This window comes from Pipra filicauda, unplaced genomic scaffold (genome assembly GCF_003945595.2).
Source record: "Pipra filicauda isolate LSUMZ 115617 unplaced genomic scaffold, ASM394559v2 scaffold141_size4267151_pilon, whole genome shotgun sequence".
NCBI lineage: Eukaryota > Metazoa > Chordata > Aves > Passeriformes > Pipridae > Pipra > Pipra filicauda.
Window position 1 is genome coordinate 740020 of NW_024103896.1, and position 26701 is coordinate 766720.

At 38.6% G+C, this 26701-nt stretch overlaps 1 protein-coding gene across 1 annotated transcript in view; it reads left to right on the plus strand.

Moving 5' to 3' along the window:
* The window catches only part of NOX4 (NADPH oxidase 4), a 101652-nt gene that overhangs the window by 62790 nt on the left and 12161 nt on the right, over positions 1-26701 (plus strand). The window contains exons 13-14 of the mRNA XM_027744606.2: positions 3355-3436; positions 26481-26600. Coding sequence (XP_027600407.1) covers positions 3355-3436; positions 26481-26600 — 202 coding nt within the window. The remainder of the gene's footprint in view (positions 1-3354; positions 3437-26480; positions 26601-26701) is intronic.

Consider the following 26701-nt stretch of genomic DNA (forward strand, 5'->3'; position numbering starts at 1 on the left):
GTCCCATGGGACAAATCAGTCCTAAAGGCTTCTGTGCTGTGGATTTACAGGACATGAAAGGTTACATGTGCCAGAGGAAGTTGTAGTATGGACTTGAGATGAGGTGGAACGCTACCATACAGTGTTTCTCTGGTGTGCTGGTTTGAGCTAGAATCGAGTCAATTTTCTTACTAATAGCTGGTAGGTACAGTCCTGTCTTTTGAATGTAGGATGAGAATAACATTGATAGCATTGATAACTTTAGCTGTTGCCAAGTAGTGTCTATACTAAGACGAGGACTTTTCAGCTTTACATGCCCTGCCAGTGAGAAGGCTGGGGAGACACAAGATGGTGGAAGGGAACACAGCCAGGACAGCTGACCCCCACTGGCCATAGGGATATTCTATACCATATGGCATCATGTTCAGTACATAAACCGTGAGGAAGGTTGGCCAGGGGCCACTGCCCAGGAACTGGCTGGGCGTTAGTTGGCAAGTGTGAGCAATTGTATTGTGCATCACTTGTTTTGTATCTTCTAATTATTTTACTCCTATTATTATTATTATTATTACCACTATGATTATTATTTCTTTACTTCTCTGTCCTAATAAACAGTCTTTATCTCAACCCATGCGTTTTCTTACTTTTACTCCTCTGATTCTCTCCCTCATCCCACTGTGAGGGGAGTGAGTGAGCAGCTGTGTGGGGCTTAGTTGCTGGCTGAGCTTAAGCCACGCCACATGGAAAAATGAGTAAAGTCATATGGTGAAAAGAAAATAAATCTGCCTGGGAAATTTGCCATAACATGGGGAAAAAAATAAAAGCTGACTTTAACTAAAACAAGATCCAGTAGGAAAACTGTTTAGGCCAATTTCAGATGCCATAACTTGGCTGGTTTTGCTCCAGTACTGGCCTGCCCTGTCACATTACTATTCAAAATATTTTCAAGATCGCAGCTTGTTGAATTGAGTCCTGGAGTGCAGCCAGCTAGCCTTGATCAATGGGAAAGGGTAGCAGTACAAGAAAAAGTCACAGGATAGGGGGTAGAGATCGAATACGACCCTCCGCCTGGGTGATATCCATCTGAGAGAGAACAGTGGAGCAGGACATATCTACGCACCCACCAAGATGTTTTGTCTCTCCCAGAGTCACAGGCCTTTTGCAAGGTCTGACAAAACAGCTTTGCTCACCTACCTGTAATGTGGTGTTGTGCAGCACTGAACTGAATAAGAGCATGTCTGTCCATGTTTTGCATTTCTGTTAAACCTCGGTACAGGCTCTCAAAAATAAATCAGTCATGCCACCACAAAGGCAGATCCTTAACCATGGTGTCTCACTGAATCACTGACGTGATTCTGGAGGTCAAAATCTTCAAGTTATGGAAAGAAGTGCTGTCATTTGGTGTTTGCCATTATAAACTTCCTCATTCAGGCACACACATTCACTATGCGCACATAAAGGCTGTTGTTCGTATGAAGACTTTCCTGGATTCCTGGAAATGCACCAGTAGCTTGAATTACATTGGAAGATTCCTGAGGTAGAGGTAGAAGCTAATGTTCTAGCTCTGAAGATACGCAGTGGGATATTTTGCATCAGTGAAAGCTTTCTTAAGCCTTTCAGTTCTTGTCCAGTGCCTTTCAAGATCATAGTGTATCATGTTTAGGCAGGTAGCTTTAAATGGTAAGCTTTTTGTCAAGACAGTGAGCAGGCTGTTCCGTGACAGGCACTCATTGGCTTTCACTTCATCTTTACAGCATTGCATTTATTTTTGTTGGCCACGTCCAGTCCCTGCTCTAGTTAGGTGCAGGAAAGCTAAGCTACATTTTGAGGATATGGTAAGATTTTTGGAGGTAGGAGTGCTTATTTTCTTCAAAATTGAATCTGAAGAGGTATAGAAATAAAGGAACAAAGATAAGCTCTTGTTTCTTCACTGGTAGATCCTGGTATCTTGTCCAAGATGTTTGCAATATGTGTTAGCCATCCGGTGAAAGACTAGAGAGATGTGAGACAATTGACCTTTAAAACTAAGCCCTTAACAAGAGAGTTTTCTTTCTGAATTTACTGTGCTTTCTTCAAGGTATTACAACTTTATGAAGTATGGGTTTGGGTGGGGATTTTTTCCATTTTAGTGGCTACCTGGCAGAATTATATCCAAATTAATGGAGTTTAGTTATGATGATGTAGCATTATATAAAACTAAATGCTTTTCTGTCCCTTGATTTCCTTATCTATATATTCAACGTTAGAGGATATTTTGAGATACATAGGGATCTAAAAGGAGGAGGACTACATTTACCCTCAGGTTCAGTTCCCAGGATGAAGAACTGCTGTGGAAGAATAGGTTAGAGAAATCCATGGTACAGCTGCTATACACAACACAGGTTGCAAACTATGGTTTAGGAAATGAAGGGTAATACCTGTTGCTGAAGACTTAAATCCACAGTTTTTAGGTATTACAGGAAGAGTAGGAGATAGGAAGGGTATCACCTATGTCCTAGGTTCTGTGCCACTGTAGGACTGATTAAAATTTGCAGGTGATGGAAGGAAAGAAGCAAACAGAGCATGTCCCAGCTACAGGTGTACCAGAGGGATTTGATCTGTGGGGGAAATTCTATCCCTGAATCTGGGTATCAAGTGAATTTTGAGGAGGTTTCCATCTTCAAGGAACTGAGAAATCAGTACCACTAGAAGCTCCTACAGATCCCATTTGACATATTGTGTCTAACCACCTCTAGAGAAAGAAAGGCATCAAAGGCAGCTACGCAAACCACAACCACCCCTTCATTTGGTGCTCAGTGAAGATAAGTTACAAAAGCTTTACCTTCTTCAGATGATCCTATCCTGCAGTTTTTAAAATACGTAATAGTGGTGAAAAAGCAATCCAGTCTTCCAACAATCCTTGCAAATACCTGTGAATTGGTTACTGAAGGATTTGTACTGCAGTTTAATTTAGATTAATTAATTAATCTATGTTTGTTTAAACTACTATGATCCTTCAGTGGCTGGTGAATTCTTAGTGCCTTCTCCTTTCTGTTTAGACTAAGCTCTTCAAGGCAGGACTGTTTATGGCTGTCAGTATGATACCCCAAAGACCTCTATGCAGACCTCAGAAACTTATAAGGACTACTAGAATTCAATATTGAATGAAAAAAAATTACATTTTAAAATATTAAGGTGTTTTACAGTTGATCTTTAGTCCCTGTACACTTAGTCTTGTCCTCTGCTAAATATTTCTGGAGAAGAGAATTCACTGATATTACTGCTTGCTTGCTTGTGGCCTGAACTTACAGTACAGAGTCACAGTCTGGGTTTGTTTTTTTTTTTTTTTTTTTTTTTCTTTCTTTTCTTTTCCTTTTTTTTTCTTTGTCCTGACAGAAAGATTTCGGGATTTACTGCTTCTACATTCAAATCAAGATACAGAGATTCTGCCCATCTTTCAGCAGAGACGCTATCCCAAGTAAGTAAGATTGTCTTCTTGGGAGAAATAAAACCTTTACCTCTTTGCTGTGAGGGAGAGTGAAACCTTTATAGCATTGTACACGCTTTTGGTGTGAAGTCCTTAGACAGAACTGTCAGGAAGCCACACTTGCGCTATCTTTTCAGTCTTTTGAGTGGTGTCTGGGAGAGTCAGACATGCTTTGTACGCATGGCCAGCTGTCAGTGGGGAGGTGGTGGTGGTTGAGGAAGATGTTAAGTTGCCTGGATCAGTGTCTGATGGAGCTTTGTTTCACTGTTGACATAGGCAGATGTTTTGTTAGGCTAATCCTCACTCTTGTCTTGTGGGATTCCATCATTTATAGTGACAGATTCCCTTGTATTTTAACAGGCTTTCCTCTGAAAGGCTGTAAACACTAGAAAACATTCTTTCAGCCCTTTTTTAGGGATATATGTTTGCCTATATCCTTTTATGGATAGAGACAAATCAAAAGAGTAGTGTTGTATGTTTAGGAGGTCTTGAATATATTGAGTATCCTGGAAAATAGCTCTCCTTCTTCCAAATGACATACCTGAATGAAAAAATAAAAACTCCTTGTTATTATGTTGGCTAGAAGAAGCAGTCACTTTCAGCTAAGCCTTGAAAAGAGGCAGTGAAGGTGAAAGAAGAAGAAATAGTCCTCACATTAACCATGACCAGAGCGAGCAATAAAAGAAGGCTAGTGCAGGATGGATAGAGGGAAGAGAAGGAAGAAAAAATGTATGATGCCAGTCCCCTGATGATGATGGAAACAAGCAAAGTTATTTATTTTAGTTATTATTGTTTGGATGTTCCTGAAATAGATAAGAAGCCAGTGGAGCTAAGTGTTAATATGTCTCTCAAAATCTAATAATACAAATTTTTTTAAGAGCAGGAAACAATTAGAGGGGCTGAGCGCTGAAAGCCGGACACCTCTCCAGACATCTCTTCGCTGTGAATACTTGAAAATAAAAGTACTCAAAGATGAAATCCTGATTCTGAAAATGGTGAAATTTTGCTTTGATTTCAATGGAGACAGGATTTTATCCCCCTGAATTTATTGTTAATGTTACCTGTTGTCACTATTTTACTGGAATACTGTGGAGGTACAATATATGAAACAGTGTGGATGGCCTGGTCTACCTGTTTCACTAGGACTTCCATGACTTATTACTTTTCTTCTCATCCTTTGGAACCCTAGCAGTAGAATGCTTTGCTTGGCTTAGATGATTTCATTTTTTATATGGACACTGTCAGACTGGTCTGAGAACCCAGTTCATTGTCCTTCCTCAAAGAACAGACTTATTTCTACATAAATAATTTCTAACACGTCTGACTTTTCATTTCATTACATTAAATTTATTGCTAGCATTCTTAGCAAGTACAGTCTACTAACAGTATTACACACTGTCAGATTCATGTGCGAATGAGTACCTGTTGTCTTTTGCTTAATGGATGCTTCAGCTCTTTGAAGACCATACAGCAAATAGCTTGTACAGAGCTCTATGTAGCTTTGCATCACAAAAGGATATATGTTTTCATCCATGTGGCAGACTTGCCTGATTCCTCTAATGTACAAAGTCAGCCAAATTTTGGCACCTAACTGAAAGAAAAGTTTATGTTTGTTCTTAAAAGCAATAGATTTTTGTTTATAATATCATTAATTGGTGCAAATTTGCTTGCTTGTTGTAAAAATTTATCATATATTATAGTTCATTTAGAAACAGGTTGAAGACTACTGACATGTCTAAATTTCCCCAGGGGTTGTCTTTCAAGTGAAGTGCTTGTGTTCAGCAAGGTAGAAAACCTGCTTATCTTCATAATATATTTTGTCTTATTCCCATGTCAGATTTTACCCTTCCATACGCTCGTTTTCATTGAAAGGTCACTTAACAGAAATGAAGATAGGGAAGAGACAGATCTCATAAATCAGTGTCCCTTCATTGACTTCAGCTGAGCAGTGGCTGGTTGTACTGCATAAGAATGTGAGCAGTAAGGTTGTTGTATTGAGACATTGTCAAGGGGCACAGGCTGGAGTTTGTAATGATCAGGGAAATCTTGAGAATATAGAAGGTTAAGAACAGAAGATAATTTTTAGTAATGACTTAGCTGAATGGCTTGACAAAGCAGGGCTTAGTACACAGAAAGGACAAAACTTTTCGTGTATTTAAGATGTGCTCAAAAGAAGGAGATTGGATAGGATAATGTTCAGCACCACTCAGGATATTCAGAATCACCGCAATAAATATTAAAGGCTAAATAAGCAAACTATAATCCATCAACTTTTGAAAGAAATAGAAACCTTGATGTTCTTGCCTGAATTATGTTCTTGTACATTTATTATATTAAGGCCTGAACTCTTTCCCAGGGAACAGCAGGATAATTCTGAGTGCATGTTTGTTCTCAGAGAGGATGTCTGTGCATTGGAATTTCTGGAAGAAGTTTTCTAGAATATGCATGGACTTTGTTCTGGATTTTCTTGGGTAAATGTGTCAAAGAAACCTGCTTTTCCCTCCTGGTTGATGGAGAAATGCAGGATCCTTTTGCAGTCCTTGTGTTTGCCTGAGTTTATTCTGCTGGTCTTGGCTTAGCCAAGGAGCAAATATCTACTATGGCAAGTAGAGGAGACTCTAATAGAGAGGCCTGCACTTACAAAGAGGCTTGTGAGGCCTCATGGCACATCACCTTGACTTCCTTGACCTACTACTGTGTTTCTACAAGTAACATGGCATCATGAGCACCAGTTCTCACTGTGGCCTGTGGGCTGAGATGCAGTTCTATGCCAGCACAGGGGTACAGCACCCATCCTGTCAGCCCAACCTGCAGTATGCATCTCTCATTTTTCTTCTCAAGGCTGCAGAGCAGATGGAGCTTGGCTGTGTCTTATGCTTCAGTCATATACCTACAGTAGGATTTCTTAATGAAACACACTGAGCTGCATGTAGGTACAGGTTACAGAACTAGCAAGACCAGTGTAATCCAGGCAAGTCTTTTTGATACCTGAAGTGACTGATGTGGTTCAGAAATCAGATGTCACTAAACCCCCCTCATCCACCCACAGAGAGAAATATCTTGAGGAGAAAACCTGTCTCCTAGCTGACATGAAGCCATTACCATGTCTGTGAGGATTCACATTCCTGAAACTAAGAATAAATCTGCAGCTGTGGGCAACTAAGTGGGTTGGGGTGCATAGCTGCTTCTAAGCATAACTGCCTGGGAGGACCCTCTGCACGGGAACCAAATTACAGACATACTTGCATCTTGTTCCTTCTCTCCCTCACTCCACAAGTGTGCTGAAGTCATTGAGGTGAGTTACACCAGCAGTCAGGCCTGTCAGCAAACTAAACTTATTGTAGTGAATCTTATCCCAACTCCTTACTTTGACAGTGAGCATTATGGCTTCTGTATCTCATAAAAAACTTTTCAGAATTTTACATTTAGCACATTTCTGCAGGAGTTTTTCTCATTATGGTATCAAGCTCATGCTTTTCTTGATTGCCCACTTTACTGATGACATTCCAAAATTTTTTTTACATGGTTTTACTCGTAAAATGCGAGAACAGCTGAGATGCAGTAAAGGCTACACAGGATTCTTCTTGAAGAAGACATTATACTCATTAATTTGTCTATGGGGTTCAGCACAGGAAACGGTGGTTGGTGCTAGTAGCGAGGGCTTAGGTTGCTCTATCCCATTAGGATCTTTGGTCTTTTCCTGCTGACTCCACTCTGCTCCTGACTACCTGTGCTGTGTGCACAAGGGAAGGATGCAAAATTGCCCTGAAGCACCAGGGAGAACCTTTCTCTTGTAGCTGGGCCTGATAATGTCAAAAGAAAAAAAAAAAACAAAAACAAACCCAAGAGAACAGAATGATATGGGAATTGATAAAAGAAGCGCGACAGTGAGAAATTAGGTTGGTGGATGAAAAAGGCAGGAGAGAGTCTTACACTGCACAGAACAGCACTGGAGAGGAATGTGCCAGAAATGCTACTGGTGTTAGAAGTATTTAGCAGTTTTCTCTGTCTATGAGTGATTTGACAGTTCAGCAGTACTTTATATTCTCAAGTTATTGCTGAAGTCCTCACATACATATGTGGGTTTTTCTAGAGGGATTATTTTCTTCTTTTTTTCCCCTCTTCAGAAATATTTGCAGTCTTCATTCTTCTCCTCTCTTCATTTGGTAGAAAAATTTTTGGATGATTCACAAATTTTAAGAAGAGAAGAAGCTCTTATGTTCCAACTAATTTGAGTCTCTTCTTAACATAAGCCACAGAGCATTACCCAGTAATCCCTGCATTGTTTCTTGTTTAACCTTAAATTCTCAAGGAATTTTGAAAGACATGCAGACTTTAAATTGAGATGTTAAAAAATGGAAAATTCACAAGCCTTTAGATCAGCTTGTTTCAGTTGTCAATTATTTCACTTATGTATAACATTAATTTCTTTAACTTCAATTTCCAATCCCTGCTATCTTACTGCACCATCTTCTGATGAACAAGAAAGTCCTGTACCATCTGAAATGACACCTCCATATAAAAAGTTGGAGATCACTTAAAAAACTTGCCCTTGTCTTGAAAAAAAAATAAAAATTTCTTCCAGGGTAAGACTTACTAAAAAGGTCTCTAAAACTTCTGAAACCTTCCCAAAATTTTCCCTTTTACTTTAAAAAAAAATTAAAAAATAACCAAACAAAAACCCCAAAACAAATAAAACAAATAAACAAACAACAACAACAACAACAAAAGGCAAAAAACCCCACTCAAACCCAATCAAACAAACAAGCAAAAAACTGAGCAGGAAAGAAGAAAGTATTTTGATATCTGTTTCCATAATTTGCACATAGAGAAATAATAGCACTTCTTTGTAGTCAAATAGGGAGACAATCTAAATTAATATATTTAACTTTATAAAAAAATAAATAGATGGCAAAATCTTTAACTTAGGAGAAAAAAATGAACTTAGAACCTAGCACGTATAATGAAAAGATATTCGAAATACATTTGCTTTCTATTAGTCATAAAATTTCAAACCATTCTTTGGTGTATATTCATGGTAATTTAAGGTAGTCTTGTGTATGCACAAAAATGTCACAAAAAATCCCAGAAAATGGAGGATCTTGATTTTTATATGGATATATTTCTCTTCAAATACATAGTTTTGAAGGTCATCTTTAAAAAACTGCTGAAAATTTCAGCTCAAACAAAGCCAAATGGTGCTATTCAATTCTCATCATGGAGTAGTCTAGACAAATAGGCGGCAGAAAGTTAGTGCCCGAAACCATTGTTCCTTCTGGTTCCCAATTGCCGCTCATTTTAATGATAATGGATCTGTAATGGATCTGTGCCAATTTCCTACAACTTGAAATTTGAGCCAAGAAACTGATAATATTTCTTAAAAAATACCCCAGGAATGAAACTTGTATCTTATTTGTAACTGTCTTGAGAACATTTTTCTTTTTTAGAGGAAAATAATTTGTATCTAACTAAAGAAAGTAGTGAGTTGTGGCTTCTAGAACTGATGATGCTCAGTCAGTGCATCCATTGAGATTCTTTTGAATCACAGATTGAAGCATGCACAAGAGCAGCCAACAGGATCATGGCCTAGAAACCCAATTCAGTTTGTATCAGAAACAAAGGCAACATTTTCCTTGGTGTTCAACAAGGGGGGAAATCATGACCTATGTGTTCATAGCTCAGTTTTCATTGTAAAGGCAAAGAGATTTTTAATTTGAAAAAGAGGTGGAAAGCTTTTACAGAGTGTTTTTCTATAAAAGGCTTTCTGTGAAGTGCTTTACAAAAGATGTTCTCTGCTTATGGAGGAGAAACTGAGGTATGGGACTCTGATGTGAGTTACCAGCATCACCCAGGAGCAATTCTCCTGGGGATGAGACCAGAAATAGAAATCAGATCTTCCACAGTCCTTTTGGTTGTGTGCAGTTAGGTCTCTTATCTAAAATAACATTTATCCTGTTTTCCACTGCAAAAACACGTGGCCTGACCATATTGCTGAAATCAGATGGGGAAGTTCCAAGTGAAGGAGCTTTTCAGAAATGCCCACACAAACACTGTAAGTGCTTTGTGTAGCATTGTATGTTAAGTATGAAAATTAACATTTTTGAAATGCTCCAAGTTTTATTTCAAAATGCAGGTTAGAGGCAAACTATCATGAGCCTAACTCCTCAGAAACCTGAGTCTCAGAAAATTTTGATGACTTGATTAAAAAAGACATACCTGCTTAAGGAATCTGTAACGACCTTTAAAAGAAACTCAAGCTGTTTAGGGAGAAGAATATTTATTAGGGGTTTTAGTGGTTTTGGATTTTGTCTCTTATTCTTTGTTCTTTTTAATTTTTATTTATTTTTTTTAACGTGACTTGCAGTGGTATCAGATTATCCTTTAGAATTTGCAGACCAGTGCAAAGTTGACCTCCATGACAATGAAACACACTCTAAGTTAAGGTCATTTTCCTGTCCCTTGGGGGTTTTACCAAATGGGAAGAACAATACTAGCAATGGGGTAAAGACTGGTAGCTGTTCATTAAAAACAGCAGTCATGTTATAGGAGTAAAAATTCAAGTATTGGATCTAAATTTTTTTGAAACCATAATGAAACTGGGAAGAAAGAGGGCAGTAATTCATACTGTGCATTATGTCTTTGAGCTCAGATCCTACAAAGAGTCATGTGGACACATCAGATAATATCAAACAGGACCATTAAAATATTTAGGACTACACGTTAAACTAAAATGTGGGTCATAAATTCCTCAAGACAGAGGCTTATATTTGTTTAGAGTACCAGTACAATGCTCCAGTTACTTGTAAAATAAAGACACTTTTGTTCTGTTTCTAAAAGCCTCAAGTTTATGTAACAACAGCACAGAGTGAACTGACCACCTTAAAGTCTAGGGGAATTTCTCTGCTACCTTCAAGAGGGCTTAGACCTGAAATCCAAGGCACAAGTACAAATCTTTCTACATAGAAAGATGAAGAAAAAAGAACCTCTAAGAGATTTGTGCAGCAACATACATGCAAAATTGAAGCTCTGTGTGCATAGATATTGTCTTTTAAGTACCAAGCATTTTAGAATGCTGCTTTAATTTATCTGTTTATCATAGCATAGTTGTGGCTCATTAGCAGTCATGAACTGTTTTCTGAAAAACATTGCAATAATCCCAGCTGAGAATGGGAAAGGGCTGAATGAGAATAAAAGATGCCTAAACCTTTCAAGATATTTTGGAGATGAAATCATTGCTTTGTTCAAAGTGAATGGGATAAGACAAAACAGTAGAGCTGGTTTTCATTTGGCTATTTGGGAGTATGTGCAGGGTTCTTGATAAATCCTGTGGATTTAATTGATATATACCTGCCTATTACTGAGCAGCAGTGTGAGACTGTGAGGAATTATCTGCCACCAGATGTCTTGAGGATTTTTTTTTAAATATCTCAAACAGAATTTATAGTATATTGAGGCAGAAATTATTAGTGAAGTTCTTTGATTCATTATGTAAGAGAAAGTTATAATGATCCCTTCTGCCCTTACATCCAGTTTTATCTAGTTTTAAAAATAATGGCTTATATTAGTTAAAAAAAAAAAAAAGTAGTTTCATGATTACCATATTACAGAAATCCAAGCACCAGGCTCTGGAAAAAAAGAAAAACAAGTGCTAAAGAGTTTTGGTTGTTAACAGGAGTAATTTCCTCCTGGGCACAATCCAGTGCAGGCTACTTTAGGTGAACCTGCTTGAGCAAGGGGGGGTTGCAGTAGATGACCTCCAGAGGTCCCTTCCAGCTCCAATCATTCTGTGATTCTGTGGTTCCATATGAACTCTATGGATAAAAGGGAACAGCATCATTCATTCACTCCTATATGCCTACGTGCACATTAGCAATTTTATTTTTGGCCCCATCCTTTCAGTGAGGGACTCTGGAGGCTGTTTCCTTTCATAGAAACTGTTAAAGGAGGCAGCATCTTTGATTGGTGCTTTGTTAGTAAGTCTTGATGAAAAAGGGAGAAAAGAAAGATTCTGGTTATACCAAAGGGTGAAATGGACCTAAACGTATGAAAGAAACTGGGAGGGAAAAAAAGCTGCCTGCCATGTCATCTTTTATGTTTCATGTACGATGTAAGCCATAAATGTATTTCCTGATCTTTAACGATGGTGGAAATTTGTCAACACTCATTGCTGTTCTGGCCCTTCCCCAAACAAGATTTGAAGAAGCAGGTAAACTGTTAGATAAGCATCTCATCTGTGCCTCAAGTCTGTCTTCATACTGTTTAATACCACAGAGTAGAGGGGAGCACAAACCTTCAAGACAAAGGAGACTGTTAGGGTGTTCTAGTTTTACATAAAATGGGCAAGGATTTGTTCTCTTAAGGACATGAGCCTAGATTTCAGTTTTAGCAACCTCTTGGTGTGTGGTACTGGTGGAGTGGTTCAATTCTGAGAGCCAGGCTCTTTAATATATATGAAAGGGAGACACTTCACATTTCTTTTTCATGGCCTTTAAACTCTTGGTGATAATCAGGGAAAGCAACAGGCCCATGTTGATCTAGCAGCCATTCCCTGTCTCTTCAGAGAAATGGATGAGGGATCTGGGCTGTGGGATGCCAACTGGACTACTCTGAATTGAGCATCCTCAAATAAACACTTATATCCACCCCATTTCACGGAGGAAGTTGTCCCAGTAGCTGGGCTAGAGCGTAGCTCAGAACTAGCAAGTCTTAAGAATTGGCAGTGGTAGAAAAGCCATCTCATCCTATAGTATGTTACTGTAAATCTTAATTAGCCTCAATCATGAGGATGGGAGTTGGCTGCTGGGAGATAGTGCCCAGTGAGCCAAGCCTAGCCCCAAGGAAACTTCTTCTATGACCTTGTCAAGTGGTTTGCAAGAATCACAAGTGCTTTTGAATGACCAGACAGCTAGCAGCTGGAAAACATTGTTAGCAGCTGCAGAACTGCAACAGCCCATGATATTAGCTGCCAAATCCTTTCTGAGTGTTGCCTAATTAGCTGGCTAAGGCTGCTCATGAGCAGAATTGGAGACGAAAGTAGATAAATCTGAACACAAAAGCTGTTTGAATAGAAGATATACACTGATTTGTTTGATAGTGAAGATAAATTGGATGATATTCAGAGTTCCTGGTTATTGTTTTTTAAGGGAAGAATTTTGTGAGCTACAGATTTGTCAGAAAATTACCAGTCTAGGCGTCTGCACCTAGAGTGAGGTATCACGTGTGTCGAGTGAGCTGATTAGTGATGGGTTTCTTTGGAATCATGAATGTAGTGACATTTTTTCTTCCTTCAAAGCAATGAAAGAAGATGTCTTACAGGTACTAACCGGAAAGAAAAGATATGAAAATCATTTGCCTTACAGCCTAATAACTTTCATGTAACGCTTTGCTTTATGACTTCATTATCCATTGCTGTCGAGGTATCTTTATAATACAAGGTTTAAATTAAATTTGTGTATGATTGAAAGTCATTTAGAATCAAATTCTCATTTAAAATCAAACATTTAAAACTTCTGCATTCCTCAGGGAGCTTATATAAGACAAAATTGCTGCATACTCCAAAAAAAACACATGGGAGCGGGATCCCAAATCCACTTGACCAGTATGGCAATTATAACCTATACTAAAACCTATGCAGTTATCAGTGCAAGTATTCTGTGTATCCTCTCTGCTTTTAAAAGTACGCAAAAATGTCTAGTGAAAGTCAGATTTCCAGGGACTGAGGTCTTGTTTGCCTCTGCATGGTCCATCATGATGTTACATAAGGATATTATAGCTTTGTATTTTCCTTTACTTTATACTATGTCTTTAAGATTAAAGTAGAATTTTTAGGTACATTACTGTTGGTGATTTCTAATATTCTTAAGGTTTAATTACTTCTTCTTTTCTAGACAAATCACCATAACAGATTAAACATCTTTATTATATTGAACCAATTCTGAAGGTCTTACAGTAGATTAATTTTTGCATGGATAGCTGAAGTTTCCTAAACTATATTTGAAATGTGAGCATTTATTTCCAGTCTTTTCTCCAAAATGAGAGTATTGCATCCCTTCTCAAAAGACTTTGAAAGCTATTTGTACTTTATTTTTTGTTCCATACTTCTTACCTTGCTGGGGAAAATACAGCAATGGAAGTAGTTGTTTACAATTTCTCCATCACCTGGTGTTATTTTACCAGACCAAGGCCAAAGAAATGGTGGTAGAACTGTGTCATGCATTTTCTTGTACTTCAACTTGGATAAGGCAAATCATGAAGATGTAATGTTGTCTTGTGAAAGGATATAAATCTGATGTTCTGGCCATTTGGGCACTGTGAAAATGAAACTTTCTGATCTTAGTAATACATCAAGAGCATCTCCTGCAGTTTTCAAGAGAAGTATCTCTAGGATTTCAGCTCATCAGTCTATCAGTGAGAATTTAAAGGTGGAGAAATACCCCTCAGTTTCCTCAAATCTAGGAAACTGGCACTTCATTCCAGCTGGTGTAAGGTAAAATCTGGAGCTGCGAACCAAACTCAAGCTTTCTGTAATTTTTTAGCATAAGTTGCAAGAAAAACTAAAAAGTATCAAAATCCATTTTTTAGGGTGCTGCAGTGGGCAATTTAGTGTGTGTGCCAGTTTTTCTGAGCGAGAAGGGCAGGGACTGCTGATCTGAAGATTGTAAAAGTCATTGGTTTCGTATTTCAGTTATGCCCAAGTGAAATGCTGTGCCACTTTCCATACAGAAAAAACAGAATTTCTGTGAAGGACAGTTGTTACATGCCAGCCTCTCCATTAACCTTATTTTGTTTCAAGGAAACAACATGGAATTTTGCTTCAACTCACATATGTAAAATGTGCTGCTGAACTGAAGTAAAAAGAAAAAAAATCTAAAATGTTTGTTTTCTAAATGACTTGGAAGGGAGCAGTGATGCTGAATATTATGTGGTCTGAATGGAGGGAGGGAAGGAGGAAGGAAGGAAGGAAAGGAATGAAGGAAGGGAGGGAGGGCAGATGTAACTTTCTGGTTTATGCACAGTCCACACATTACATGGAGAACGATACCTTAATTCAAAAGAACAGGTTTACTTTATGGCATCAGCAGAGCAAAATCTAATGAGCTTGTTCAGTGACATAGGGCTCTGGCTGTAATGAGAGGCTCTGGGCACTGCTCTTCTGTGACATGCCAGTGATGTTAGTATTGATGGACAACCTGTGCTCCTTCCGTCTTGTGTTGTGTCTTGTGAATTTATTTGTGAATTGCTGTGTCCTCAGGAGAAAACAGGCTGAGTTCAGTGTCTCCAAATCTTCTTTCACCCATGGTTCCATTAGCACTTGAACATCTAATTCAAAGCTCCAAGTGCAGCAGAAGGGTTGTCCCCTGAAGCTCAGCCCCTGCTTCCCTCTTTCCACAGTCAGCCCAAGCTGAGATGATGAACTTTTCTAGCTTTCACTGCTCCATCTGTAGCAGTGCTTTGCTGTCTGAAAGCATTTTTGGGTGTGTATCACATTGTATGCATGTATACATGTATATGTAGTGACATATATACATGTCACTACATTGTATACATGTATATCACATGTGTATACACATTTTGCCTTCACATTGTTAGATGACAGTAACTGGCTGTGTAGTGGTTGATGGTTAACTTTTTTTTCTTGGTGCATATTTGCACTACAATTAAGGAATCCACTTTAAAGAATCAGTGCAAACAGTAGTTAGCAAAATTTGACCTGTCCCTCTCAAGTCATTTGATAGCAAAATAAAGCAGGTTGGCTGCAAGCAGCTCTAAAAAGTACCACTGGAGCTTAAGAAATCCATTTATCTCTGTATTGGCCATGCCAGCTGTTTGTAGTCAGATGTGCCCCCCTCACTGAATTAACTTTTTTGTTATTTATTTGGCCCTGCACTCAGATTCTGGCACCAGTGAATAGCATCTGCACCATGTAGAAATGTTTTGGCAATTATGAGCCAATGAAATTTGGCTCATTCCCTTGTTCTATTCTTCTTGTGATGTCCAAGGAGAAGACTCATGACTGAAATACTTAGCATCTATTAAAAAAACAAAAAGAGTGTCTTGATTCTGCTGAGTCTGGGGTCTGTTTATCTCTGTACTGAAGGTCCCTTGGAGGATGAAAGTTCAAGGGACATTATACCATTAAAACTTCTTCTCAGAAAAATATATATCAAAAGTACTTCTTTTTACATTTATGGTTTTATTATCATTGGGTCACTGGTGTTAAAAAAAGCCCCTGTGCACTTAAGTATTTGAACATTGTCATCTAAGGTTAACAAAACTGATTAAATAAAATTAACAAGGAAATAATAAGGATGGTGGCTTTGTCCACAGTCAGCTTTACCCTTTCTTTATTTTATTTGTCTTGGCAAGGCTTCTCCAATGAGATACGAAGCTATTGTTTACCCTTTTTTAAACTATCAGGTTTAAAACTGTCAGATAAGAACCATCAGTTGGACAGATGGAAACCGTAAAACAACGATTCTCTAGGAATACTCCTTTGTGTAATGTTGTACTCCTTTCCTTTTACTTGCTCATTAAGGATTGTGATCCATTTATCGATGGGGTTTGTGACCACCATTACAGGAGTATTTATGTGCCTCACAAACTTTTAATGGAGTCATTGTTGCAGTTCTCTTCTCTGTTTGAACCTAGAGCACTGGGATTTCATCCACTGTGTACTGCCCATTTCGTGGTGTATTTGCTTGCAAATACAGGTACCACAGCAGGATAAAGAGTAAAAAGCAGACTCAGTATATGTATACACTTGCATAGTGGATAATACACCTTTTAGTCCCACAGGTCTAAATACTGATATCATGTAATTCAGTGGCATTTTTGCCCCTTTTTTGTTCTGGAATCAGATTTTTTTTCCATAGGGAATTCAGCAAAGTATTGTCTAAATAAGAATACAACGCAGTTTTTTAAAATATAAAAAAAAAAAAAAAAAAGAAAAAGCCATTGCTGACAGGTGGCAAGCAGCAAACAGTTCTTAAGCAGAGACTTTTAAAAGGAGTGAGATATCAAATAGGCAGCAATTCATCTTGAGATGTGTTCTTTCAATATATCAAATAATGAATTATAAGGAGGGAGATGTAAACACCAAATTAACTAAATCATTGGATTTAATTACTAGGGAGGATAATATAGTTCAGAGCAAATGTAATGAAATTACTGAATGATCTGGCAAATTTTAGGAGATGGATGGAAGAAAAGGACGATGAGTTGAAATAGTCAGAAATGTCAGACTGTTCACCAAAAGAGAAATTATCATCCTTGAAGAAGAAACAGTGACATGGGGTGAGGGAATTGTGGGGATCATACTTTATAACAGCCTTTTGTCTGTGTGTATCACACTATGAAACCTATTAGAATCATAGAATCATTAATGTTGGAAAAGACCTCAGAGATCATCAAGTCCAACTTTTGATCCAACATCACTCTGTAAACTAAACCTTAGCACTAAGTGCCACATGCAGTTATTTTTTTAACACTTCCAGGGATGGTGACTCTACTACCTCCCTGGGTAGTCCGTTCCAATACTTAACCACCCTTTCAATGAAGAAACTCTTCTTGATGGCCAACCTGAACCTCCCCTGGCACAGCTTGAAACCGTGTCCTCCCATCCTGTCACCAGTTGCCTGTGAGAATAGACTGGCTACGACCTCCTTTCAGGTAGTTGTAGAGAGTGATAAGGTCCCCCCTGTGCCTCCTTTTCTCCAGGCTAAACAACCCCAGCTCCCTCAGCCAATCCTCATATGACTTACTCTCTAGACCCTTCCCCAGCTCTGTTGCCCTTCTCTGGACACACTCCAGCACCTCAATGTCTTTTTTGAAGTGAGGGGTTCAGAACTGGACACAGTATTTGAGGTGTGGCTTTGAGTAAACTTAAGCATTAAGCTAATTAAACTTAAACTAAGTATCCCTTATCTTGTGGAGGGGAGTTCTGAGAATGTGTTGTTACCTGATTTCACCAAAACAAAGAGTATATCTGAGGATGTAAATGACATTCTGGAAGTGGCAGTAGATCAGCATAAGGGAGATAGGATTAAAAGTCTGGACTTATCGTCCTCTCTGACTGATCAAAACTGGCATTTTATGTTAGACCTGAGGCACAGTCCTGTAATCTGCATTTCACAATGACAACAAACATGATGGGGATCAGCTTTACTGGTGTGGAGCTGCAGGACACTTGATTTTGTGCAAGAAATCTCATGTCTTTATAGAGTGGCAAGACCAGTCATACACAGTGTATATATGCAGAGCAATTTTGGGGTCCTGGTCAACAGGAACGGGTATTGAACCTACAGGAAAACTTTCTTTGGCTTAGATCCTGACTCTATGCCAGATGCTGTGATGCCCAGCATCTGCTCTCTTCAGTTCCTTACAGTCACCTTGCCCTGCAGCAGTGTTTCTCATCCAGTGGGTTGTAACCCTCAGGATATTTATGAAAAGCAGAGGTGGGAAAGGTTAGGAGAAGAATTGTGTATTTAAAGTACTTAAACACTAGTCCCCTCTCTGTCTCTCAGCAAGTCACTCATCTGTTTTGTTTGGGGTCACCTGTCCTCTGTAAGCTTCTTGTATATAAGTCATAGAAATGCTAAAAATCTGTTACTATGAGTACTCTTACAGCACACAGAAAGGTAAGAACTTGAAGGAATTTAAAAATTCAAGGGATAAAAATTTCTTTATTTTCAATAACCCAAGAGAGCTCCACAGAGGCATCTTTGTATGGTAGGAACAATGACACTGCCACCTATGAATAATAATGTCATTATACAGGTCCTTGGCAGGACTGAAACTGGAACACTGCAGACAGTAACAGGCCATTCACTCTGAAAAACAGAACTTGAAATAAGAAGTTGGAGCATGTTCAGAGAAAAACAAAGAGGTCAGGATAGTCAGAACTGCATTGAGCTCATCTGTGATGTAATGCAGTATATTCTCTGGTTGCTTGATAAGCTTCTGCCAGTGAATCTATATGCAGACTCATCTCTAGGGTTCTGTTGACTTCAGAAATTCCTTCTCCAAGTTGGGTGATCTCACTCTTATTCTGCCATTTTACTACAACTGTGTGTGATTCGCTCTACTGTTCAACAGGTTTTCTTTCTTTCCATTTTGGCCTTGCCAGTTTTCTGTATCCCTTTCCAGATACGAGACTGTCTGCCTAAGGAAATGAGCTTGTCTGACCATCAGTGAACATCTGGAAGCCATCTGAAGTTGAACTATCACTATCTTGCAGATCTCTTGTCAGAGGAATATTTAGAGAATGTCTTTTCTATGCTTTCTAGCAGCTAAATTCAAGCACAGATTCTTTATAGACCCAAAGCAGTAATTACCTGCTTCGTGAAACTGCCCTGAAGGAAACTTACTCCTATAGGCACATTCACTGACCTGTATAGGATGTGACGCTTATGGAGAACATCTTTCCATAAAGAAAGTGTAGCTATGAGAGACATTTTCCTAAAAAGAGTTTTCCAGAAAAAAGATGGGCTTGTAACTGGACAAAGTCACTTTACTTGCCCAATGTAAGCCTTAAGACAGAAATGAGTCAGCAGTGAGACATGACAAATTCTTCTTGGGACTTTATTACATTTCAAGTAATTTTTGTGCTTTGGTTTACTATATATTAACAATCTCGTTTTATTGCAGGATTAACTACTTCATTCCACCAGCAGAATTTATTGTGAGATTTGTCCTTCTTTGTTTTTTCTTCATATTCTCTTCATTTTGAATTCTCTGCTTAATCTAGTCCAAAGAGCCTGAGCAGCTTGACTTTGAAGGGAACCATGATGTACCTGGCCTTGTCTTCAGATTGATCTGCTGCCAGCTCTGTCTTCCAGCAGTCCAGTCAGCTGCTTCTCTTCTCCCCTATTTTTTCTGCAGATATCTAGCTAGGATTTTAAATCCTGCACTTGTCATCCTTCAGATTTGTCAGCAGAAGCCAACTTTTGTTTTCCCAGCTCAAAGGTGTAGTGGAGGTTGATTGTGTTGTGTGTTTCTCCGGGAGCCAGAACAAGGACGTTTGTCCCGGAAAAGTGCTGCCCTACCTGTGTCTGGTCCCTTCTCCAGCCACATTCTGTTCTTTCTCACAGTGTGTTACTATCAACAATACTTGGCTGTAGTTGCCAACAGTCCTTGTTTGGCTCCACCGCTATTTATCCAGCTAGTGGTGTTTGAAACATACACAATAGCCCCCTTGTCTTCTAGGCTTCTACAGATACTGATGCTGCAGGTACTTACACTGATGTGGAGACATGGGATATCCTGTCCCAGTCAGTATACTTTACCAAGCGAGGAAGAGGGCTAATATTGGCAATACTTCCATGCCATGTATTAGATGGCAACTCTGAGACGATCACCAAAGGGAATGGTATAGGCAACAAAAAGCTTCCTGTAAGTATTGAAAGAGACCAAAGATCAAATACAGAAGTGCATTACTCTAAAGCAGAAATTCTATTTGCAGTGAGACAGACAGATAACTACTGTGTCAGTGAATGAGTTGTGGAGAAATAAAGCCAAATCATTCAACCTGATTGTGGTTGCTGGTCTACAGCATTCTATCACTTAATCATGTAACAACCTAAATTTTCAAAAGGCAAGTTGAAACAGGTCACTAGTTGCAATAGTCATCACAAATACTCTTTATTTTTCTTTATTAGCTGAAGCGGAATTGGGAGGACACAAATTTACAGAGAGGCAAGGCACTTCACAAAATAAAAACTGTAATTGGTAAGGAAAAAAGTCTAAAATTGGATTTTTTGTTATAATAAAATTAAATTATGTGATCTTTAATCAAGTGAATACATTCTGGAAACATTTTATAAAAAATGACCATAAAAAGGCTGCCATGGAGAAGAATTAATACTACATTAATTAAGAGTATTGACCCCAGAATATGGAACAGAAAGTACATGTACTTTAAGAGAACAAAGTTGCCTCAATACATAATTATACTTGATTGTAGTTCTCACAGTGGTTTTATAGACCTTTTTAATGGAGTAAATGAATAGTCTAAAATGTTACTTTTATCCTGTGATAGTCAGCAATGAATAATCAGAAATATTGTTCTCAATAAATATTCTAGGCAATGTTTAGATAATTTTATTCAATTCTGAGGAAAATTAACTTGGTCTGAGAAGTTGCCTTCAGATTTCTCTAGGAGTCATGAGCAAGGAAGAGCCTCATTTACAAGATTGTATGTCAGCTCTGCAAGTCTGTTTTCTGTTGCCATCTGTGGGAGTTCAATCTCCATGCTTTTTTGAATGTCTCATTCACAGTTAGGAGATTCTTTTCTTGTTCTCTACCATCCTCCTCACTCCTCTGTTACAAGTCCAGTTCCCAATAGGTTGTTGTACAACTTCTGCTGCTATAATGTTCTAGCCTACTCCTATGGTATCTTGTTTATGAACTTGTACTGTGTCTCGCAGAAAACCATGTAGCTCAATTAGGGGTTTACAGGAGGAACCTTACCATAAAAATGCAGGTTCCTGCTCCACTGTTTCACTTTCTTGTCCTTGTCATCATGCCTTCAACTTTATTTCCTCCTGCTAAAGATGTAAAACTGGAATTTCTTATTTGGTCATCTCTGGGCCGTCGAGAGTATAATAAGCTAAAGAACAGGTGATTTTGTTTTGTTTTGCCCAGTCAAGGAGAAATAAATAGAATTAAGAATTACTAAAACCAATGGCTCTTACACGATTTTAAAAATCATAGTTTGGTATGTTTCTATGGGAAGAAAATCTGATGCTAATTGATTCTGTAGAGTTTGGAGCCATCTATGTTGTTATAATCGGATGCTTCACTAACTGATCAAGAAATCCTCTTCTGTAGAAGGGAAAAGGAAACTTTTACAATTTCTGGTACATATTGTAGAAATATGTTTGAACTTGAAGGGAAAAAATGTGAATGATCAATCAGAAATTAAACTCGGGCACTTAATAAAATCAGAAGAAAATGCCTAATGAAACCTGAATTAGAATCACAACCCTTTTCAATCTTGCACAAAATAGTATGTAAAGTTAATTGGACCCACTGGGTTTTGCAGTCTTACTTGTCTAAGGGGCTGCGGATTTCTTTAATGGAAACATCATCCTTCACAGTTTCGGGAGAACACATGGGAATCTCTGATCTAACATGCCAAATGTCACATTTTGTGACACTTTTAAACCTTGAAAGCCATTGTAGTTTTGGAAATCCATATGAACCAAGGCTGGTGGGCTTTGTTTAGTGGTGGTTCTTCTTCTGTAAAGGCTTTTGGTACTGAAATGCTGTCAGTAATCACAACCCCTCTGGAAAAATAGCATCAGAGTTTACACTCATATATTGAGGCTTAAATAATTACATGAAGTATTATATATTGACTTAAAAAATGGAGTAGCTGTCTTGATTTTTACTTCAGAAAATATTTGAAAATCTCTGATGGTAATAATTGCAGCTTCTTTGAAAAATAAAATCCCGTCATTTGTTGTAGCTAGGTTTTTACTGAGAACTATGAATTGAGCCTTGGACTCCAAAATGTTCTAGGACACTGCAGTAGTCAGTTTTGCTGTCTGCAGGCCTACCATATGAAAGACTGTCTCTGCTACAAGGTTTAGATTTGGGTGCTTTCCAGTAATTCTTCACTGACGTCAATTATCTTAGTGCCCTGAAGAAACAATCATGCATCAGGAAGCCATCTTGATAGACAAAGTCACACAGCAGAGAGACAAACCAACTTAAACTGGAGAAACAGGAGACAACAGATGGATACAGTCAGACAGCAAAATTCAGGAAACAGTGAGATGGTACCGAGCCAGAATATCACTAAGCTACAGTGAGCACATCAGTAGTCTGTTTTTTCAGCTATCAGAGGAAAGAGGAGTCTTAAGAAGGAATTTGAAGAGAGATAATGAAATAGCTCTTCAGATGTTTACAGAGAGTCCGTCCCAGGCATGAAGGGAAATGTGGGTGGAACATGGAGGCACTTTTTTGAATATTTGTCATGTGGGGGTGGAGGCTGGTATTGTGGGTTATCAGAGAGGGGGGGATTGCATCTCTCTAGTGCATCAGAGTTACAGCAGCAGAAGAACATAAGGAAACTGCTTCAGCCATTGCTCAGTTCCTTGGAGTTCTCCGGCTGTATCCATCAGTACTTAGCTGTTGTTTTGGTAGGACAAGTAAAAGAGAAGAACAAGCATGGTAGGAGGGTTGTTTAACTATTGAAGTCAATGATGTAGGAGTTTTATAAGGAACTGGGAGGGATTCAGCTCCATTAGCTGTATTGACTATGTCTTGTGACTGTATCAAGAACTTAGTATGCTCACACAAAGATACCTACATTTGGGTCTTAGTAAGAACTGAATACCAAGGATATAAAATCTCATGCTACTGGGTGAAATCCTTACTCTTTTGACAATGGTAAGAGCTTTTCCACAAGTTTCAACCAGACTAGGACTTCACTTTTTGTCCTCTATACAGTACTTTGTATCCAAGCATTTTGTTCAGCTTGCAAACGATGATACTTCTTTAATTAAAATTTCCTACAATTTCTTGAAATAACTCCCCTATCCATCTGTTATTCCACTAATATCCCAGATAATATCTTACTGTAAGTCCCAGAGAACCTGGAAAAAAATGGTGTTATCATCATTTACTAGTGGGTAGTGAAGTACAATGTAAGCATTAAACTTTTCTAAGGGCACCTACACCCTGAAGTAAAGCACAGCACGGAGATCCAAGTCCAAGAGGGGTAAGTAGGTATCTCCACACATCACTGGGCAATTCCTTATGGACGATAATAACTTGGGTCTCAAAACCAGTACAGCTGCCTTTGTCTCTGAGACAATGTCGCCCAATTTAGGGACAGCCCCATGTTAATGCAGTTGCATTGCCCAGCACTGGAACGAGCTGGTTTAGTGCTTGCTGGGCCGTTTTGGTACCACTGTACTACAGAAATGTGCTTTAAATAGAAAATATTTTGACCATCTATCTGTAAGATGCTTTTTAATAATGTGCTCTGCTATTTTTTTGTGATGTATTCTGTTTTGAAGAGCTTTTTTTTCTGTTTCTGAGCTAAGAAGTTGTACCAGAATAAGTGAGAGCACTCCTAAGTCTGGAAATGAATACATGTGGAAAGAACAACTCGTTATTTGAATAAGTTTGCCTGAAGGGTCAATTTCTTAACTTTTAGTAAAATTCCATTCCTTGCCTTCATGTTAATTAAATTAAAGCTGGGGGCATAGGAGAGCATAGCATAGTAGTGTGATATATCTGGGGCACAACTCAGGAAACAAAGTCATCTTACCCCCCTTGGCTTGACTTGTCTTTTTATTGAGTGCTGTGAGATTTCATTTGCAATAATGAACTACTTGTATGCAAAACTTTTCAGTCCTACCAAATGAAAAGAGGAACATGTTGACAAGAAACAAAAATGCATAATCTCTGCAGAAGTCTATGACTGAATCACTACTCTGTTCAACCCTGTGCCTTTTGATATGGCATCAGAAGGTTTCTTGCTTTCACTGACTTGAATAAAAGAAGGTTCAATTCCTAAATGACCACTGCCATTAAGGCATCAGGGCCACATTTATCTTAGTTTTAATTATCCCCATATTAAAATGGTGCACGTTTATGACATCCAACAAAATCTTTCAGGGAGATAATGTTATCCTTGGAATCAGTCTTTTCAAGCAGTCTTGTGGAGTGGGTTAACTCAGTAGCAATATTTCTCCACCTTTTTCCCCATTTCTCTTTCTCACACTTGGAAGCAGTGACTTCTGGCTGTTCTGTGCTGGACCACATGCAGACACAGCAGGAGGTTCTTGGCTTTCTGATTGCATTTGCTATCCAAGCAACTGCTCCTCACTCCCTCAGAGGAAGACACAGTGGGCAAATAGAAATATTTTGCAGGCCAGATGGGGCTAATGGACCACAAACTGGAGCAATCTGACCAAAATACATATATAATTACAGGTTATTTCTTAAATTTCTGGCATGCACTGTGCTTGACTAGTTTCTTGTGACCGGATCTAGTTTTTGCATGTTTCAGCTCCTGATCATGGCAGTGATATTCAGTGGCACTCAGACTTCCCAGGAATTGCTTAATCCCTTCTGAGATCAGACATACATACTTCAGGTAGTCCTCAAATAGTGCAGTTATGCCAAGTGGCACCCCTACAGTGTATGACTATTGTCACATCCACCGTGGTAATTTCTCGAAAAATATGTTTTGCTAGTTCGTTTTTATATTTTTTGCTTGTGTTTTTCACTCAAAATGTTGGCTTTCTGTATCCAAGGAAAAGTTAGTGCTGCGTGTCCAAAATGTAAGGAATTTCCCTCAGGCCTGTGTTTTTGCCCTTCATACCTTTAGGAGCAATTCTCTAGATTTCACCAGCTAGGCACGGTCTGCTTAGGATAACATGTATAAGAGGTACGCCAGGAATGACATGGGACCTCGGTTGCCTGTCTTTGGTATCCAGTTGTTTTGATTTTTTTCTTTTTGACATACTCTGGTATCCCAAAATTTGATCTCGGTTAAATCTGTTACATATACATCTGAGACCCATAACATTTGTGGACTTCTTTCAGAATGTCCTGTGGACCAGATTTATTTCACTGTAATGACCTGCTTCTGAACATTTCCTCTGTTGCTTATTTAACTAATAGATGCTCCTTCACCTGCTCAGTCAAATGACAGTGCAACATTTAGATCTCTTAAAGCAGCTGCTGCTGCACTCTGCACCAGCAGTGGTATCATTCATTAGTGGAAAATAAACCCTTGTTAAGCAAATGTGGTATAAAGCATTATGTAACAGGAAACATTTAATGAGCAGATACTTAAAGTTCTGTTTATATTGTATACACATGGCCAATTAAGTTTGTCTTGGCCCAATTTTGCAAAAGAATTTATCTGTATTAAGTAAGGCGTGGATTTGTTTTTCCAATATTCCCATCATGCTGGAACTAACATACCTGACTGTGAAAACCTTTGAGATTCTCCAAGAGAAGGTTTGTAGAATTCTGTAGAGAATAAAGACAGAAATGAGAATAAGCATATTTATGTTGCAGATTGCCTAGTTATAAAGTTTTTTCACTTATAAAAATTTACTGTCAGCATTTCCAATGCCTTCTGATAATGTCTGTGGCTGTGCCAGTGTCTTCTCCCTTTCTCTTCAGGCAGGACACCAAGAAGGGAGTTTATAAGACAGGGCATAGTTAAGGATCGCCCTCCAGATCCCTCAGAAAGTAGGTACTTATCTGTGTTCAGTTAAGACATTGTTGAAGAAGGAGCCTAACATATTAGGCATTCAGATGTCAGCAATAGCAGAGATCTGGAAAAAATTTCCTAAAAGGGATCATATTGGCCGAAGACACCCAAACAAGATGTTGTTTTGACTGGTAAGATGATGCCAAGGATCAAACCACAAAATTAAAAGAAACAAGATCAGACCGAGAACTTAAAATTATGGCTAAAATCCAGCCCGCAAAAGGAAATAATCAGATGAGGGTTGGAAGACTTTGTCTGGGAAAAGAGAAGTCTCTTCTGCCTTTATTTCTCTGTCTGATGTTATAAAGGAGAAGCTTATGCCCTTTCATTATGTAGAGTATGCACAGTCTCCTAAATAATCTTTGAAAACAAGTGAACAAAATGGTTATAATAATGAGAAGCATGAGTCAAAGAGGAACAATTTGGCAATTTTTCTCCTTCTTCAGAAAACCTGAATAAGATGAACCTCACAGGCAGGCCTAGCCAAATTCTTTTCAATCCTGCGTAGACCCACCAAGTTGTTGTTGTTGTTTCTAGTGCAGCACTTTCTTTGCCATCTAATGCCAGGCACAAAAGGCAGCCATAACTTAGTCACCTCCACTTGTTTGATTAAAAAATAGCTTGTCTAATGATGGAATGGGCCAAGAGATTTTTTATAGCAGTTTTTCATACCACCTGTACATTCATTTCTGTCTACATAAAGTTTTCCAGGGTTTTAATTCCAGCTCACTTTTCTTTTCCTCTCTCTGATTTTAGCAGCTTTCTCTAAAAGTGTCCTTTTTGCTCTTTATGCAGACTGTATGTGGATGGACCTTTTGGAAGTCCCTTTGAGGAAGCCCTGAACTACGAGGTCAGTCTCTGCGTGGCTGGAGGTATTGGAGTTACACCATTCGCATCAGTACTCAACACACTGCTGTAAGTGAGCTGGCCTTTCAAAGCCATTTCCCCCCAATTTACAGTAGCAGTGCATGTCAGAAAAACTTTGAGAGTCTTAAAAAATTTCCACTGGTATAAGC